Source organism: Haliaeetus albicilla, chromosome 7, assembly GCF_947461875.1.
Source record: "Haliaeetus albicilla chromosome 7, bHalAlb1.1, whole genome shotgun sequence".
Lineage (NCBI taxonomy): Eukaryota > Metazoa > Chordata > Aves > Accipitriformes > Accipitridae > Haliaeetus > Haliaeetus albicilla.
In genome coordinates this window covers 3,610,736-3,628,742 of record NC_091489.1, presented here as the reverse complement: position 1 = coordinate 3,628,742, position 18,007 = coordinate 3,610,736, and the positions used below count along the sequence as shown (strand labels likewise).

Here is an 18,007-nt window from a genome sequence, read left to right as displayed (position 1 = left end):
CCTGTGTCCCATCCGTGTCCCCCGTGCTCCGTCCATGCCCTGTGCCTGCACCCCAGCCCCTCGGTGCGCCAGGCTCTGCCAAGGGACGGTGACAAGGTGCTGGCACGTGTCCCTGGGGCCGGGGGCCGGTGGAGGTGGTGGGGGGGCTGCCGGGGTCCTGCCGTGCCCGTGGGTCGGTCACGGGTGAGGGAGGAGCCAGCAGCCCCCCCGGAGGCTATAAAACCCCAGGCGGGTGAAGGAGCCTTCGCGTCCCCGGCACTGTCACCCCGCTGCCAGGCCCTGCCTGTCACCTCCCGCCTCCTCCATCGTGAGTGCGGGGACAGCCCGGGGACAGGGCTGGGGTCTTGGGGGGGTTCCCGTGGAGGGGAGGTGTCCCCTTGGGAAGGCTGGAACTCCTGGGAGGGAGATGTCCCCTTGGGGACATGGTGGGGGGGTGTCCCTGGAGGGGACGTGTCCCTTGGGTTGGACTGGGGTCTCTGGGGTCCTTTGGGGTGGGAGATGTCCCTTGGGGATGCTGGGGCGGGGGGTGTCTCTGGGGGGAGATGTCCCCTTTGGGAGATGGGGGGGGGGTCCCTGGGGTCCCCGGGAGGGATGTGTCCCCTTGGGGACTTACAGGGGTTGTCCTTGGAGATCCCTGGGAGCAAGATGTCCCTTTGGGGAGAATGGATGAGGTTCCTGGGGGTCCCTGGGAGGGAGGTGGCCCCTTGGGGATGTTGGAGGGGTGTCTGGGGGGTGTCTGGGGGGTGACCCATTGGGGACATTGGGGGGTGTCTGGGGGGTCCCTGGGAGGGAGGTAGCTCCTTGGGGACATTGTGGGGTCTCTGGAAATCCCTGGGGGTGAGATGTCCCTTTGGGGAGGTGGGGTGGTCTCTGGAAGGGAGATGTCTCCATGGGGACATGTGGGGGGTCCCTGGAGGGAAGATGTCCCTTGGGTGGGGGGTGGGGGGCTGGGGTCCCGGTTTGGGGAGGGAGACATCCCCTTGGGGAGCAGGGGGCCCTGGGGGTGCGATGTCCCTGCAGGGGAGAGGGTCCTCCGGGTGAGACACCTCTGTGGGCTTGGGGGGGGGGGACGGGGGCTTTGGTGGGGGGCAGAGCTGCTCTGAGCTGGGACGGGGGTACCCGAGGGTGACGGGGGTGATGCACACACAGAGCTGTCCCCCCGTCCCCACGCAGATGATGACGTCCCCGAGGCCGTGGCGCGTGCTGGTGGCCGTGGCCCTCTGCACCCTGCTGTTCCTGGGCACGCTGGCGGCCGCGTACCCCCCCAAGCCCGAAAGCCCCGGGGACGACGCCTCCCCCGAGGAGATGGCCAAGTACTTCTCGGCCCTTCGCCACTACATCAACCTGGTGACGCGGCAGAGGTGAGCGCGAGTTGAGCGGGAGCACGCGCGTGCGAGCCCGGTGGCACTTGTGCAAGCCCCTTTGCACGCGGAGGCAAGTCCCCGTTTGCACGCTCGTGCCTGCCCTTTCGCATCCCCCCGTTGCGCACACCCGGCAGTTCCCGTTTGCACGCTGGTGCACGCTCCTTTGCACGCGCTCGTGCGCACGTGGGGTCCCACGTTTGCGCACCCACGGGCGCTGTGTCCCACAGGTACGGCAAACGCGCCAGCCCTGAGTCCCTGGTGTCGGAGCTGCTCCTCGGGGCCAGCAGTGACAGGTCACGGTGAGTGTCCTCGTCCCCGTCCCCATCGCCCCGTGGACAGGGAAAGGGGCTTGCACCCTCTCCTGCACCCTGGGGTGGGGGGCCTGGGGGTAGTTTGGGGTCCCAGAGAGCACTGGGGGTCTCGTTCCCCCCCCCCTTTTCTCATGCCAGCTCTTCTCCGCAGGTACGACGATGACTCCGCGTGGTGACCGACCCCCCCAGCCCCCCCGTCCCCCAAATCCTCCCCGTCTCTCCGCATCTCCCTAAAGGACCCGGGGCTCCACCACAGGGTGGGTCCCAGCACCCGGGGTCAGTGTGGGCCCCCCCCGCTGGGAGGGTCGGGGACCCCCAGAGCCTGGCCTGGGGGGTGTCCCGCTGGGGGGGGGCCCTGACCCCGTTTCCTCCCCACCGCTGTCAGGGGGGTCCCGCATGGTTCCCCAGCGGCAATAAAGAGCACGATCGTGGGCACCCGTCTGGGTTGTGTGTGCTGGAGGGAGGGGTGCGGGGGGGGTGGAGGGGTGCGGGGGGGATGGAGAGAGGGGTGCAGGGGAAATGGAGGGGTGTGGGGGGGATGGAGAGGTGCAAGGGAGATGGAGGGGTGTGGGGGGGATGGAGAGGTGCAAGGGGGATGGAGAGAGGGGTGCAGGGGAGATGGAGGGGTGCAGGGGAATGGAGAGGTGCAGGGGAGATGGAGGGGTACAGGGGGGATGGATGTGTACAGGGGGGATGGAGAGGCGTGCAGGGGAGATGGAGGGATACGGGGGGACGGAGAGAGGGGTGCAGGGGAGATGGAGGGGTACAGGGGGGATGGAGAGGTGCAAGGGAGATGGAGGGGTATGGGGGGATGGAGAGAGGTGTGCAGGGGAGATGGAGGGGTACAGGGGGGATGGAGGGGTGCAGGGTGGATGGAGGAGAGCAGAGGAGATGGAGAAGTGCAGGGGAGATGGAAGGAGGGGTGTGGGGGAGGATGGAGAGAAGGATGCAGGGGAGGATGGAGGGGGGGGTGAGGCTGGGTGGAAGGAATAAGGGACGGGGGACCCACTGGGGTGCAAGGGTGGAGGGCTGGGGAGAGATGTGGGGAGTGTGGGGGGGTGGAAGGGTCCACGGGGGAGTAGATGGAGGACTGGAACGGCGGGGGGGATGGAAGATCTGGGGGGTGGGAGTGGGTGCACTGGGGGGCTGGGGCACACTGGAGTTGGATGCTGGGGTGCGCTGGGTGCAGGGGTGCACTGGGTGTGGGGGTAGCGGGGGGCAGTGGCTGGGGTGCACTGGGTGCGGGGGTATACGCTATCAATGGGTGTTGGGGTGCACGGGTGTGGGGGTGTGCTGGGTGGGGGGCTGCAGTGATGCTGGGGTTCATGGGGCACGGGTACATTCGTGGTGGGTGCTGGGGTGCACTGGGTGTGGGGGTGCAGGTGCACTGGCGGTGGGTTTTGGGGTGCGCTGGGTGTGGGGTACACTGGTGGTGGGTGCTGACAGCCACCGTGGGGTCCCTGTGGGGACTGTGGCTGTCAGGGGCTGTGTCAGGGCTGGGCTGGGTGTCCCCCACCCCTCTGACCCCCCCAGCCTGGCCCGTGGGGGAGTGGGGGGACAGTAACGTCCTCGGTCATGGCCACAGAGGTGGGCTGGCTGCTGTCCCCCACCCCTGGCTCTGCTGCCCACTGTCCCTCTGTCCTTCCATCTGCCCCCCACCCCCATGTCGCACCCTCCACCCACCTGGCCCCCCCCGCTGCCCATCCATCCCTCTGCCCCCCCCAGTGTCCCTCTGTCCCACTCCCCATCCCTCTGTCCATCCCTCACTGTCCCTCTGTCCTGCTGCCCACCCCTCCCGCCAGCCTCCACCCTTGCACCCCACCAGCTTCCCCCAGCTCTGTCCCTCTGTCCCCACTCCTGTCCCTCTGTCCCCACAGCCGTCCCTTGGTCCATCTGTGGGGCTGAGATGCTTTGGGGACCGACACCGGACACCCGGGTCCATGTCCTTGGTCCTGCCTGGGACCCCCCCCCCAGCCCAAGGTCAAACATTAACCAGGGCTATGCGAGGGGCCACGTGTCCCTGTCACCCCCCCCCATGGTCCCTGTCCCCCTCGATGGCCCCTGTCCCCCCCCCGGCCACGTGGCCACCTGGCCACAGGTGCTGTGTGACAGGGTGACATCAGCGGGGGGGACACGGGGGGATATAAAGGCCAGCACCGCGGTGGCAGCGGTGTCACCAGGAGTCGACGGCAGCGTCCCCCCCGGGTCTTGCCACGTCCCTCTGTCTCGCCGTGTCTCTGTGCCACCGCTCGTGGAAGCAGGTGAGTGGGGCCGGGGACTTGTCCCCGTGGGGGGACGGGGCTGGGGAGAGGGGTGGGTGACAGCACCCGTGCTGGGGGACGAGGTGCTGGAGGTGGGTGGGGGTGCGGGAGCGTGCAAGGATGTGCCACATGGGGTGTGCACGTGTGCAAGGGGGTGGGGGCGTGCACGAGGGTGTGAAATGGGCGTGCGCACGCGTGCGCGCAAGGCTGAGCGTGCGCATCTGCGTGTAGGGGTGTGAAACGCGGCGTGCACGCCCGTGTGCTTGAGGGTGAGCTGGGGGGGGTGCGGGCTCTGGGAGCGCAGCTTTTTCGTGCACGCTGGGAGCGGGGAGAGCGTGCGTGTGCGCGTGCGTGTGCACCGCTAGACGGGTGTACACCCACGCGTGCTGTAGGAGTGGAAGGTTTGTGCGTGTGCGCGAGCGCTCCCACAGTGGAGACGGGTGTCTGTGAGGGTGCAAGGGGGTGCGCGTGTGTGCACGGCTCTGCACGCGTGCGCGTGCACGGCCTCAGGAGCAGAGGTTCGGCGTGCACGCCTGGGCGCGTGCCGAGCGCTGCGGACTCAAAGGCGCGTGGCGGGGGGGTCCGCGTGTGCACACGCGCGTGTGCATGTCGGCGTGCGTGCAGGCGGGTGGCGCGTGTGCGGCGCGGTGCCGTCGGCGGAGCCTGAGGCCGCTGCGTGCGATGCAGCCATGGCTCCCCGCTGGCCCTCCCTGCTGCTCCTCGCCTGCGCCCTGGCGCTGCTGGCCGGGCACCCTGGCACTGCCGGCCCTGCGCAGCCCACCTACCCCGGGGACGATGCGCCCGTCGAGGACCTCGTCCGCTTCTACAACGACCTCCAGCAGTACCTCAACGTGGTCACGCGGCACCGGTGAGCGGCGAGGCGGTGGCGGGGGCACGGCTGCGGGACCCCTGTGACGTGCTGCCTGGTTGCGACGTGCTCCCCGGTTGCGACGTGCTCCCTGTTGCAATGTACTCCCTGTAGCAATGCGCTGCCCCGTTGCGATGTGCTCCCTGCTGCAACGTACTCCCTGTTGCAACATATTCCCCACTGCAACGCACCCCTTGTTGCGAAGCGCTCCCTGTTGCAGTCCTTTTACCTGCTGCGACCAGATCTTTGTTGCTCCCCCTTGCAGTGCGCTCCCCATTGCGATGCGCTCCCTGTTGCAGCGCGCTCCCAATTGCAACACGCTCCCTGTTGCAGCGTGCTCCCCATTGCAGCACACTTCCCATTGCAACGCACTCCCTGCTGCAGCACACTTCCCACTGCGACACACACTGCACTGCTGCATGGTCCCCATTGCAGCGTGCTTCCCACTGCAATGCGCTCCCCGTTGCAGCACGCTCCCTCGTTGCAACACGCCGCCTGTTGCAACGTGCTCTCCTGCTGCAGCCAGCTCCCTTCTGCAAGGAGCTCCCCCATCACAGCACACCATTGCACCATGCGGCCTCGTTGCAACCTGCCCAACTGCTGCAACCGGCCCCCTGTTGCAGTGCAATTCCCGCTGCAATGCGCTCCCTGCTGCAACTTGCTCCTGTTGCCACGTGCTCCCCATTGCAGTGCGCATCCCAACGCAATGCACTCACCACTGCAGCGCACTCCCTTGTTGCAACACACTACGTGTTGCAGCGTGCTCTCCTGCTGCAACCAGCTCCCTTCCACGAGTTCCCCCATCGCAGCACACCTTTGCACCATGCGGCCTCATTGCAACCTGCCCAACTGCTGCAACCAGCTCCCTGTTGCAGTGCAATTCCCGCTGCAACGCGCTCCCTGCTGCAACTTGCTCCCGTCGCCACGCGCTCTCAATCGCAACGTGTTCCCCGTTGCAGCGCGCTGCTCCCCTGCAACCCGCTCCTCCGCTGCACCCTTTGCTCGCTGCAGCCAGCTTCCCCCGCATTGCACCGTGCTCCCCATTGCATGGCGCTGCCCCCCAGTAACGCGTTCCCCCCCGCAGGTACGGCAAGCGGTCGGGCAGCCGGGTGCTGTGCGAGGAGCCCTTCGGTGCCGCAGGGTGCTGAGCCCCCAGGTGAGGGGTGGCAGGTGGGGGTCTGCACAGCGACCGAGCTGGGAGGGGGGGGACTGGGGGACGGATGCTGGGTGAACCCCCCGGCACCACCCGTGCCTCAGTTTCCCCAACAGGCATCATCCTGGGTGGAGGTGGGGGAGCCCCAGGGTGGGGGACGTGGGGTGGGGGGAGGCTCCGGGGGGGCACTGAGGGGTGCTGGGGTGCTGACCCCCTCTCATTGCAGGGACACTGCTGGGGCAGAGCGGGTGAAGAGGAGCCCGGCGGGGTGCAGCACCCACGGCACCCGCTGCACCCAGGGCACCCACGGCACCCACTGCACCCACGGCACCCATCACCCCGGGGGCCGGGCTGGTCCCCCCAGCAATAAACCCCCTTGCAGCCACCTCCTGCCTCTGCCTGCTCGGGGGGGGGGACGGGGACGGGGACGCCTGGGGGGCACTGGGGCTGGCAGGGCTGGGGACACTGGGACTGGGGACACTGGGGGTGGCTGTATTGGGGGCACTGGGGCTGGGGACACTGGTGGTACTGGGGGTGGCTGTGCTGGGGACACTGGGGCTGGGGGCGCTGGGGCTGGGGACACTGGTGGTACTGGGGGTGGCTGTGTTGGGGACACTGGGACTGGGGACACTGGGGGTGGGGACACTGGGGACAGCTGTGTTGGGGATACTGGGACTGGGGACACTGGGGACGGCTGTATTGGGGACACTGGGGGCACAAGGGGTGGCTGTGCTGGGGACACTGGGGCTGGGTGCACTGGGGCTGGGGCTGCTGGTACTGGGGACACTGAGGGCACTGGGGCTGGGGACACTGACGCTGGTTGTGCTGGGCACTGTGGAGGCACCAGTGAGGGGGCACTGGGAATACTGGTGCTGGGGGCACTGGGGATGCTGGGACTGGGGACACCGGTGCTGGGACATGGCGTGGGGTGCCCCACTGCTTGGGTGTCGGTGTCAGCACTGGGGGTTCCCCCCCCCCGTGGGACAAAATGTGGGGCTGGGGGGGGGCCTCGTGTGTCCCTGCACACATCTGTGGTGTGCTCGCACACGCGTGTGTAAGCACACACCCACGTACACGAGGGTGCCCGGCCACCCCACGCCTGCGCGGCCGTCCCCGTCGGTGCCAGTCACGCGTCCCCAGCACCGCCACGGGCGAGTGTTCACCAGGCCGGGGCTTGCACACGCGTGTGCGAGCAACCCTCGTACATGCGTGGGGGGGTGCAGGTGGGAGCGGGGTGGCTCGTGCTGGGAGCCCCAGGGTGCGTGTGTGCCACGGGGCTGCGTGCACGGGGCCTGCACACGCGTGTGCAAGGCGGGGGGGGGGGGGTGTCGTTGCTGGGAGCGCGGGCATTCGCGCGTGTGCAGGAGCGTGTGCACACGAGCGGGGAGCGGTCCCTTTAAATCCGCGCCCACCCCCCCGCGCGGCCCCCCCCCCCCGCGCCGCGGTTGCCACGGCAACAGCGCGGACCCGCGCGCCCCCCCCCCCCGCCCGCCCCCTTAAAGGGGCCGAGCCCCTGCTGTTCTCCCCTCCCCAAGCCGCGGGAGGCTGCGTGGCTGCGTGCGTGGGGAGGGTGGGGGGGGGCTCCCACGGGTGTGCAAGCCGGGGTGAGCGGGTACGGGGGTGTGCACGCACGGGGAAGGAGGGAGGGGGGGAGAGCACGCCCCGTGGGTTTGCACGCGAGCGTGAGCACGCAGGGGGTGCGTGTGCGGTGCGGCAGGGGAGGGGGGTGGGGGTGGTCTGCACGCGCGTGTGAGCATGCACGGGGACGCGTGCCGGCACGCCCGCGTGGGGGGGGGGGTGTGCGCGCCACACGCGCGTGTGCGCGCCCGCGGCTCTCCGGGCTGTGCAAGAGCGCGCGCGCCGGACGTGTTTCTCGGCACGCGGGCGCGTGCAAAGCCGCGTGTGCAGCAACCGCCCACGCCTGGCGTGAGCGCACCCACGCACACTCACTCCCCCCCCCCCCCCGCGGGTGTGCAAAGCGTTTGCACGCACCGAAGCCGACGCGGCGGCACCGTCCTCCGCGTCCCTTGTACACGTGTGTGCAAGGCTCCCCCTCTGCACGCGTGGGCCGGGGGGGGCGCGGTACCCGGATCTTGAGGGGGGGGATGACCGGGGAAGGGGGGGGGGCAGGCGGGAGGCCCGGCTCTGCCGCCCGCAGCCATGAGCGGCCCCGGTGGCGGGTCCCCGCCGGCCGGCCCGGTCCCCGCTATCGCCCCCCTGGGCCCCCAAGGTACGGGGGGGACACACGCACACGAGGGGGGGGGCGGTGGTGGTGGGGAGGGTGATGCCACGCAGGGGGGCTGGCGTGGGCAGGGGGTGTTTGGGGAGGGGGTAGGGTGGGGGTAGGGAGATGGGGGATGCGGGGGGGGGTCATGCTGGGATCTCTTAGATAAGGGGGGGGCTCTCTGGATTGCAAATTTTCTCCCCCCCCCGCGGTTGCATGGCGAGCATCCCCCGCCATTGCAGCGCTGCTTCTCCTCGCAGCGCAGCGGCTCCCGCTTGCAGCGCAGCCCCAGATGCAGCGCAACCCCCCCTCCCCAATTTCATGGGGACCCCCCCCAATTGCACTGGACCCCCCCCTCCCAATTGCATTGCCCCCCCCCCCCCGGCTGTTTTGCAACACCCACATTTGCATCGCCCCCCCCGGCTGTTTTGCAACACCCATATTTGCATTGCAACCACCCCCCATTGCATTGCACCCCCCCATTGCATTGCACCCCCCCCCCATTGCATTGCAACCCCCCCCCCCGGCTGTATTGCAACACCCATATTTGCATTGCAGCCCCCCCTCCCCATTGCATTGCACCCTCCCATTGCATTGCACCCCCCCCGGCTGTATTGCACCCCCCCATTTGCACCGCAACCCCCCCATTTTCAGTGCACCCCCCCAGCTGCTGCATGTACTGGGTGTGGGATTGCCCCCCCCTCCCGTGGGGGGTTTTGAGGAATATTCCCCCCCCCTCCATCACCAGGGCAGCCCCCCCAAAGTGCTGACTTTAAGGGGGGGGGCTCTCTGTGGCCCCCACCGCAGGGACTGGGGGTACAGTGCAACTCCCTGCAGGTACAGGGGGCTGAGGGGGGGGGGATTTGGGGGGGGGAGAGCAGGTCCGTGTGTGGGTGAGCTCTTTGCACGCGGATGGGGTGCTCCTCAGTTGGGGAAACTGAGGCACGGGGGGGGGCTGTGGGGCTGAGCAGCCAGGATTAGACCTTACCCCTCCCCCCCCGAGGTGTTGGGGGGCTCCTGCCTACATGGGGACTGTGATGCCCCACGGCCCCCCCACTCAGGCAAGACACATCCGTTTGTCTGTCCTTCCTGTAGAACAAGGTGTGGGGGGGTCCCTGCTCCCAGGGGACCCCCCACCCCGGGGGGAGTGGGACAGGACGGCGTCGGGCACGGGCAACCCCCGCTCCGTTTGACTTTCACCCACATTTTGCCGTTCTCTCCTGCTCTGCCCCCCCCATGTCCCCATGTCCCCCCCCCTTTGCCGTGTCCCTGTGTGTCCCCCCCCCAGCCATGCAGCAGGTCCTGGACAACCTGATGGGGCTCCCCGGCACCCCGGGGGCCGCCGACCTGGACCTCATCTTCCTCCGCGGCATCATGGAGAGCCCAATAGTAAGGTCCCTGGCGAAGGTACGGTGACACGGGGGTGGCACCGTGTCCCCGTGTCCCCCCCCCTAGACCTCCCGCTGCAGGTGGCAACGTGTGGGGCACGGGGCGCGGGGGGGGGGATGTGTGTGCACGGGTGATGGGTGCACGAGTGTGTGCGTGCACGTGTGTGCTTGTCTGGAGGAAGACGCACGTGCGTGTGGATGCACGTACACGCGCGTGTGTATACCTGCATGTGTATGTGTGCACGTATATGGGCATGGATGTATGCACGTACATGTGTGTCCGTACATGGATGTGTGCTTGCACGTGTGTGGGTGCATGCAGGGAGGTGGCTGTGCATGTCTATGCATACGTGTGTGCGCGTGCACGTGTGTGTATGCATGTACGTGTGCATGAATATGTGCATGCATGGATGTACACTCGCACGTGGGTGTGCATGCATGAATGTACGCGTGCGTGTGCATGCAGGGAGGTGTGTGCGCATGTTCGCATGCGTGTGTGCGCACATGCATGGAAGTGAGTGTGCACATTGGCATGCGTGTGTGTGCACGCATGCATGTGTGAGGCTGCAGCGTGGGCGTGAGGGAGGGCCACGCGTGGGGTGGGGGCAGGGGAGGGTGCTGGGTGTGCATGGCTGGGTGGGTGTGCACGCGTGCGTGTGCACGTGTGCGTGTGCGCACATGTGCACGTGTCACCCACCAGCCGCGTTGACGGGGTGCGTGTGGCTGGCCCCACGTCCTGCATGTTTACCGGTATGTCTGCGTGTGTTTGCACGTGCACGCGGTTGTGCAGCGGCGATGCGTGCGCAAGCATCTGAGGATGTGCCCCTCTGCATCCAAATGGGCAGCTTTGCACGCACGCGGGCACGCAGGGCGCGCTGCGCGTGCAAAGGGCACGTTGGCGTGTGCGTGGGCACGTTGGCGTGGGCACGCTGGGCCGTGCCACGGTCTCCCCCGCTGCGGGCCGGGGACCGTGTCCATCCCCCCCCTTGCTCCCCGCATCGAGAGCAGATGCCGGGGGTATTAGCGAGCGGGTGGGCGGCGCGGGGGTCCCTAATCCCCCCCTGATCCCGTCAGGCCCACGAGCGGCTGGAGGAGACGAAGCTGGAGGCGGTGAGGGACAACAACCTGGAGCTGGTGCAGGAGATCCTGCGTGACATCGGGCACCTGGCGCGGCAGGACAGCGCGGCCGCCGAGCTGGCCCGCATCCTGCGCGAACCCCACTTCCAGGTGGGGTGCGGGAGGCCCGCGCGTGCGACGCGGGTGCGATAACGCGTGTGCGACAGCCCACCCGCTCCCCTCCACCCCGGGGTGTCGTTGCAGTCTCTGCTGGAGACCCACGATTCGGTGGCTTCCAAGAGCTATGAGACACCCCCGCCCAGCCCCGTTCTGGATCCGGCCTTCAACAACCAGCCCGTGCCCCCCGACGCCGTGCGCATGGTGGGCATCCGCAAGACGGCCGGCGAGAACCTGGTGAGCCCCAGCGTGGGGTGCTGCGGGGTGCTGGGGAGGGGTGTTGCTGGGTGCTGGGGTTGCTGCGGGGTGCTGGGGGTGCTGGGGGCGTTGTGGGGTGCTGGGGGGGTTGCAAGATGCTGCGGGCATTGCAAGGTGCTGGGGACGTTGCAGGGTGCTGGGGGTGCTGGGGGCATTGTGGGGTGCTGGGGGGGTTGTTGGGTGCTGGGGCCATTGCGGCATGCTGGGGGGTGTTGCTGGGTGCTGGGGGTGTTGTAGGGTGCTGGGACATTGTGGGGTGCTGGGGGTGTTGTGGGGTGCTGGGGACATTTCAAGGTTCTGGGGGCATTGCAGGGTGCTGGGGGTGCTGCAGGGTGCTGGGGGCATTGTAGGGTGCTGGGGGGTGTCGCTGGGTGCTGGGGGTGCTGGGGGCATTGCGGGGTGTTGGGGGGGTTGTTGGGTGCTGGGGCATTGCGGCATGCTGGGGGGTGTTGCTGGGTGCTGGGGGTGTTGTAGGGTGCTGGGACATTGTGGGGTGCTGGGGGTGTTGTGGGGTGCTGGGGACATTTCAAGGTTCTGGGGGCATTGCAGGGTGCTGGGGGTGCTGGGGGCATTGCGGGGTGTTGGGGGGGTTGTTGGGTGCTGGGGCATTGTGGCACGCTGGGGGGGTTGCTGAGTGCTGGGGATGTAGGGTGCTGGGACACTGTGGGGTGCTGGGGGTGTTGTGGGGTGCTGGGGACATTTCAAGGTGCTGAGGTTGTTGCAGGGTGCTGGGGGCATTGCAGGGTGCTGGGGGTGCTGGGGGCATTGCGGGGTGCTGGGGACATTTCGAGGTGCTGGGGGCTCTTGCTGGGTGCTGGGGGAGCTGGGGGCGTTGTGGGGTGCTGGGGGTGTTGTGGGGTTCTGGGGACATTTCAAGGTGCTGGGGGGTGTTGCTGGGTGCTGGGGGTGCTGGGGGTGTTGTGGGGTGCTGGGGATGTTGTAGGGTGCTGGGACATTGTGGGGTGCTGGCATGTTGCAGGGTGCTGGGGGTGTTTCTGGGTGCTGGGGACATTGTAGGGTGCTGGGACATTGCAGGGTGCTGGGACACTGTGGGGTGCTGGGGGCATTGTCGGGTGCTGGGGGGCATTACAGGGTGCCGGCGGCATTGCCGGCATGACCGGAGGGTGCCGTCTGGGTGACACGGGACGCTACGGCGGGGACACTGGCGTAGGGCTGATGTGGGGCCGTGTCACCCAGGGGGTGACGTTCCGGGTGGAGCGGGGGGAACTGGTCATCGCCCGCATCCTGCACGGGGGCATGGTGGCACAGCAGGGGCTGCTGCACGTCGGGGACGTCATCCGGGAGGTGAACGGGCGGGAGGTGGGCAGCGACCCACGGGCGCTGCAGGACAGCCTGCGCCACGCCAGCGGCAGCGTCGTCCTCAAGATCCTGCCCAGCTACCAGGAGCCTCACCCCCCCCGGCAGGTACCGACACCCCCCCCCGCACCCCTCCATCCGCATCCCGCACCCAGCACCCTGCCCACGGCTCCCTCTTCCCCTGCCCGTGGGTCCGTGTCCCCCCATCTCTGTGTCCGTGTTGTCCCCATGACGTCCCGCCGACGTCCCCGTGCTGACGTGTCCCACGTGCCCCGTGTCCCCTTGCCACGTGCCTCAGCCCCCCACGTGTCCCCTGAGCCCCACGACCCCCATGTCCCCCTGTCCACGCACACCAGTAGGGACTTGCCCTGTGCCCACGTGCCCCCATGGCTAGTGGGACCCCAGTGTCCCCCCCCCCACTGTGCCCTGCGCACCCGGCACTGGTGGTGGCACCCGGCTGCGGTGACACCCGCGCTGTCCCCATCCCTTGCCCTGTCCTTGTCCCCATCCCCACGCCAGGACCTGGGTGCCCGGGTGGCAAAGGGTGCCCTGTGTCGTGTCCCCCCCGCCCCGTCCCCTCCCCGTGCCAGCCTGGCGCAGGCGCCTGCCGTCACCCCGGCTCCGTGGGGACAATGCGGCGCTGTCATTGCGTCCCCTGGCACGGCGTGTCCCTGCGGCGGGCTGGCCCCGTGGCACCCTGCTGCTGCCAAGCGCAAGGCAGAGAGGTCCCGCGTGCAAGCACACGCGCGTGTGGCGCCTGCGTCCGCCCTCGCACGCCGCCGCACGCATGTGCGCCATCGTGAGCGCGGCGACGGCGGCGGCGCTGGCCGCCTGCGTGTGCCTGTGCGTGGGCCTGGGGCTCTGCGTGGGTGCCACCGTGGGTGCCCTGTGGGGTGCGGCGGCGGCTGCCGGTGCTGCCTGCGTGTGCGCGGGTGCCGTGCGTGCCTGGCTGCGCCGGACGGCAGGGGAACGCCAGGGTGGGGGGGGCGTCTAGCCAGTTGCACGCGCGTGTGCGTGCGCGTGTGTCCACGCGTGCGTGCGTGGGGCAGCTCCTGCCTTTCCCGCTGCCACCCTGGGGAAACTGAGGCACGGGCCAGCAGCGTGCAAGCGATGCAGAGAAGGGAACCCAAGTGTCTGGCGGCCTCTCCTGCCCCCCCCCACTGACCCCCCCCCGGTCCCCAGGTCTTTGTCAAGTGTCACTTCGACTACGACCCGGCCACCGACAGCCTCATCCCCTGCAAGGAGGCCGGGCTCAAGTTCACCGCCGGTGACCTGCTGCAGATCGTCAACCAGGACGACCCTAACTGGTGGCAGGTCAGGGGGGGGCCCTGCTGGATGGGTGGGGGGGGTTGTCTGGCCCTTTTCCCCCTTCCTGGGGGACCCCCCAGCAGCTGCGGTCCACAGAGAATCAGGGGTGACCCTGGAGCTGGGGAGGGACCTTGGAAACTGAGGGGGGGTCCCTGGGAGCTGAGGGGGGGGTCCCTGGGAGCTGGAGGGGGGTCCCTAGGGCTTGGGGGGGTCCCTGGGAGGGGTCTCTGGAAACTGAGAGGGGGTCACTGGGAGCTGAAGGGGGGTCCCTGGGGCTGGGGGGGGTCCCTGGGAGCTCGAGGGGACCCTGGGGCTGGGGCTGGTCCCTGGAAGCTGGGGGGGGGTGTCCCTGGGAGCTGGGGGGGTCCCTGGGAGCTCAAGGGGTCTCTGGGGCTAGGGATGGTCCCTGGAAGCTGGTGGGGGTTCCTGGGAGCTGGGGGGGTCCCTGGAAACTGAGGGGGTCCCTGGGAGCTCGAGGGGTCCGTGGGGCTGGGGATGGTCCCTGGAAGCTGGGGGGGGGGTCCTTGGGAGCTGGGGGGGTCCCTGGGGCTTGGGGGGGGTCTGTGGGGCTGGGGATGGTCCCTGGAAGCTTGGGGGGGTCCTTGGGAGCTGGGGGGGTTCCCTGGAAACTGAGGGGGTTCCTGGGAGCTGGTGGAGTCCCTGGGGCTTGGGGGGGTCTGTGGGGCTGAGGATGGTCCCTGGGAGCTCGAGGGGTCTCTGGGGCTTGGGGGGTCCGTGGGGCTGGGGCTGGTCCCTGGAAGCTGTGGCAGGGAGGGTCCCTGTGGGGCTGGGGGGGTTCCCCGTGGGGCCGGGGTCCCCATGTGCGGTGCTGTCCCCCCCCAGGCGTGCCACGTGGAGGGGGGCAGCGCGGGGCTGGTGCCCAGCCAGCTGCTGGAGGAGAAACGGAAGGCCTTCGTCAAGCGGGACGTGGAGGTGGCCCCCACCTCCGGTACGGAGCCCCCACTCCGGTACTGGGTGGGGACACGGCCCTGGGGGCGGGGGGACAGGCGGTCACCTCCCGAGGGGGAGTGCGGTGGGTCCCCTGCACCCTATGGCAATGTCCCCATCGCCCCATGGTGATGTCCCCATCCCCGTGGCACCGTCCCTGCGGCAGGTCCCAGCTCCCGTGGCACCGTCCCCGTGCCACGGCACTGTCCCCATCCCCGTCCCCAGCTCAGCCAGCCCTCGTGCCCTCGGCAGGGGCCCTGTGTGGCAGCCTCAGCGGGAAGAGGAAGAAGAGGATGATGTACCTGACGACGAAGAACGCCGGTGAGCGTCCCCCAATGAGCGTTCCCCTGGGGAAGGGGGGACGGTCCCCAAGGCCATGCCCATGGCAGGCTCGCGGTGGCACCTCTCAGGATGGGGTGCCTTGGGGTCCCCATGGCACCCGGCTTGGGGTCCCGCCGGGGGTGACAGCCCCGTCCCTCGCCCAGAGTTCGACCGCCACGAGCTGCTGATCTACGAGGAGGTGGCCCGCATGCCCCCCTTCCGCCGGAAAACCCTGGTGCTCATCGGCGCCCAGGGCGTGGGCCGCCGCAGCCTCAAGAACAAGCTCATCATGTCGGACCAGGCGCGCTACGGCACCACCATCCCCTGTGAGTGTCCCCGTGAGCATCACTGACCCCGCCAGCATCACCATCCCTCACCAGCATCACTGTCCCCTGCAAGTATCACTGTCCCCTCTGAGCATCACTGTCCCTGCCAGCATCGCTGTCCCCTGCAAGCATCACCGTCCCCTGCGAGCATCACCATTCCCATGAGCATCACTGTCCCCTGCGAGCATCACCATCCTTGTGAACATCCCTGTCCCCCACCAGCATCCCTGTCCCCTGCACCAGCATCCCTGTCCCCCACCAGCATCCCTGTCCCCCATGAGCATCACCATCCCCAGCACAGCCCACTGTGGCCGCCACCGGGGAACTGGGCGTGCGCGTGCAGCATCACAGCCCCGTCCCCGCAGGCTGTGGGTGCTCCCCGGGGTGGGACCCACGGGCTGGGTGGGTGACGCTCAGATGGGCCATCCCCGGAGCAGACACGTCACGGAAGCCGAAGGAAAACGAGAAGGACGGGCACGGGTACCGCTTCGTGTCGCGGGGGGAGATGGAGGCGGACATCAAGGCGGGGCGGTACCTGGAGCACGGCGAGTACGAGGGCAACCTCTACGGCACCAAGATCGACTCCATCCGTGCCGTGGTCGAGGCCGGCAAGATGTGCATCCTGGACGTCAACCCCCAGGTAGGGGACCCGGGGTGGGGAACACACCAAAGGGGTGGAAGGGGCTGCCCACCGCCCTGGGGCTCAGTGCCATCCCTTCCCGCCCAGGCAGTGAAGGTGCTGAGAACGGCTGAATTCGTTCCATATGTGGTCTTCATCGAAGCCCCCGGTCCCGAGATGCTGCGGGCCATGAACCGGGCGGCACTGGAGAGCGGCGTGGCCACTAAGCAGCTCACGGTGGGTCCCCTCTCCGGGAAGGGCAGGGGTAGGGGGGGGACACGGGGAGCGATGGGGAAACTGAGGCAGGGTTTGTGCGGGGCAGGAGGCCGACGCCAGGCGGACGGTGGAGGAGAGCGGCCGGATCCAGCGCGGTTACGGCCATTACTTCGACCTCAGCCTGACCAACGATGACCTGGAGCGCACCTTCGGGCGGCTGCGGGAGGCCATGGAGAACTTGCGCGCCCAGCCCCAGTGGGTGCCTGTCAGCTGGGTCTACTAGTGCCCCCCCTCCCAACCCCCCCCCCCCCCCCGGGGGGGGGGTCCCCACCACCTTCACCCCCCCACCCCCGGCCCGGCCAGGTGGAGGAGGAGGAGGGAGGAAGGCAGTTGTGCACCTGCCGTCTCACCCACTGGTGTGATGAGTTTGCCGTGCTCAGCGCTGGGGTGGGGAGGGGGTGGCTCTCTGCAGAGCCCCCCCCCCCGCCCCCGGTCCCTGTCTCCCTCCTACCCACACCCAGATTTATGGGGGGGGATGGGGACAGAAGCAGCCGGTGGGGTCCCATGGGGGCGACAGATCCCCGCTCTGTGCCCAGCACCCACACAGCTAATTCACTGCCAAAACCTCCCCCCTGCCCCGTATGATCCCAGGGGACCATGCCACCCCCCCCAGCGGGGTTTGCTGCGAGCTGGGGGGGGCACAGGGAGGATGGGGGTCCTCCAGCACTGTGTGGCTCTGGCCCTTTGTAGCCCCGTGCCTCAGTTTCCCCCTGGGGAAGCCCACCCTGTGCCTCAGTTTCCCCATGGGGAAGCATACCCTGTCCCGGGGCAACGCGTAGGTCGGGACCCCCAGGGCTGGGGGTGGGGGGGTCACACCCAGCTGGAGCCCCATAAACTGCCATGGACCCAGGTGTCCTGGTTTACCACCCCCCCAGGCTGCAACCCCCCCCCAGGGACCCCCTTTCACCTTTACCAGAGTGGGGGTCCCTCTCTGTCCCTTGTGCCCCCCCCATCACCCCTTCCCAGGTAGCAATAACCCCCTGAGACCCCCTGCCCACGTGGGTTCTGCCCTGTAATTAACCTTTAATTAACCCTGTAATTAACCCCGGGGGGGGGGGGAAGGGGCTGTGGTTGGGGGCTCACTGGGGCACTCCTAGGGCTGTCTTGGGGGGGGCTGTCGTGGGGTGACCCCAAGGGATGGGGACACGGGGAGCGCAGAGCACACGCGTGCAGGTGCATATGCACACGCGTGTGCCCCCCCTTGCCGGCGGCGTGTGTGTGCCCCCCTCCCTCCTGCCCCGAGGCCCCCCCCTCCCCGGCCACCCCCTGTCCCTGTCCCCATCCCCGGGTTGTTCCTTTTTGGTACTTTGCTGTGACTTTTATTAAAGATAAAGGTGAGAAAAGCAGCAGGTTTGTCCCTTACGGCCAAATCCAGCTGGTGGTGGGACACTTCTGGGGGGGGGGGCATGGTGTCACCGGTGTCACCAGTGTCACCTCTGCGCCACCCTGCCCCTCTCCCACCTGGTGCTGATGGTTTTTTCTCTGCAAATCACTGTTTTGCCCCAGTTTGGTGCCTGGAGGGTGTTTGTGGGGCTGGGTGGGGGGACAGCGTGTGTGTGTGCACACAAGTGTGCACACACACATGCGTGTGCATGCACACATGCGTTGTGTTCACATGTGGCTGTATTTGGAGTTTGGTGGTTGTGGGTGCTGGAGGGGTTGTGTTTGGGTGGTGGTGGGGTTGGTGGGGGGAGTGGGGAGGGTCTGCGTGTGTTGGTGCGTACGTGTGTGTGCATGTGTGACATTGCACACACGGGCCCTTACTGGGTGCTGCCGGGAGAGGTCAGCAGAGCTGCAGGCACTAGAGCTGGGGGGGGGGGTGTGGGTGTGGG

At 68.5% G+C, this 18,007-nt stretch overlaps 3 protein-coding genes across 10 annotated transcripts; all 3 read left to right on the top strand.

Moving 5' to 3' along the window:
• The first annotated feature begins 253 nt into the window (after window positions 1–253).
• On the top strand, window positions 254–2,101 carry LOC138685799 (peptide YY-like). 2 transcript variants are annotated; one of them, XM_069786155.1, is made up of 4 exons: window positions 254–307; window positions 1,174–1,361; window positions 1,592–1,663; window positions 1,827–2,101. In XM_069786155.1, the coding sequence occupies exons 2-4, from the start codon at window positions 1,174–1,176 to the stop codon at window positions 1,849–1,851; spliced, it is 285 nt and encodes a 94-aa protein (XP_069642256.1). In that variant the 5' UTR covers window positions 254–307; the 3' UTR covers window positions 1,852–2,101. The 2 variants fall into 2 exon arrangements, with proteins under 2 accessions (XP_069642256.1, XP_069642254.1); XM_069786153.1 differs by lacking the exon at window positions 254–307 and having other exon boundaries at window positions 1,084–1,361.
• A 1,752-nt stretch (window positions 2,102–3,853) lies between these two features.
• On the top strand, window positions 3,854–6,342 carry LOC138685798 (pancreatic polypeptide). The gene is made up of 4 exons (XM_069786152.1): window positions 3,854–3,936; window positions 4,624–4,804; window positions 5,889–5,960; window positions 6,184–6,342. The coding sequence occupies exons 2-3, from the start codon at window positions 4,626–4,628 to the stop codon at window positions 5,950–5,952; spliced, it is 243 nt and encodes an 80-aa protein (XP_069642253.1). The 5' UTR covers window positions 3,854–3,936; window positions 4,624–4,625; the 3' UTR covers window positions 5,953–5,960; window positions 6,184–6,342.
• A 1,142-nt stretch (window positions 6,343–7,484) lies between these two features.
• On the top strand, window positions 7,485–17,518 carry MPP2 (MAGUK p55 scaffold protein 2). 7 transcript variants are annotated; one of them, XM_069786578.1, is made up of 12 exons: window positions 7,485–7,561; window positions 9,470–9,570; window positions 10,644–10,796; window positions 10,890–11,039; window positions 12,258–12,485; window positions 13,560–13,691; window positions 14,529–14,634; window positions 14,886–14,954; window positions 15,119–15,280; window positions 15,718–15,920; window positions 16,008–16,136; window positions 16,222–17,518. In XM_069786578.1, the coding sequence occupies exons 2-12, from the start codon at window positions 9,472–9,474 to the stop codon at window positions 16,396–16,398; spliced, it is 1,608 nt and encodes a 535-aa protein (XP_069642679.1). In that variant the 5' UTR covers window positions 7,485–7,561; window positions 9,470–9,471; the 3' UTR covers window positions 16,399–17,518. The 7 variants fall into 7 exon arrangements, with proteins under 7 accessions (XP_069642679.1, XP_069642675.1, XP_069642678.1 ...); XM_069786574.1 differs by having other exon boundaries at window positions 7,486–7,561; window positions 9,470–9,588; XM_069786577.1 differs by having other exon boundaries at window positions 7,531–7,547; window positions 9,470–9,588.
• The last annotated feature ends 489 nt before the right edge of the window (window positions 17,519–18,007 follow it).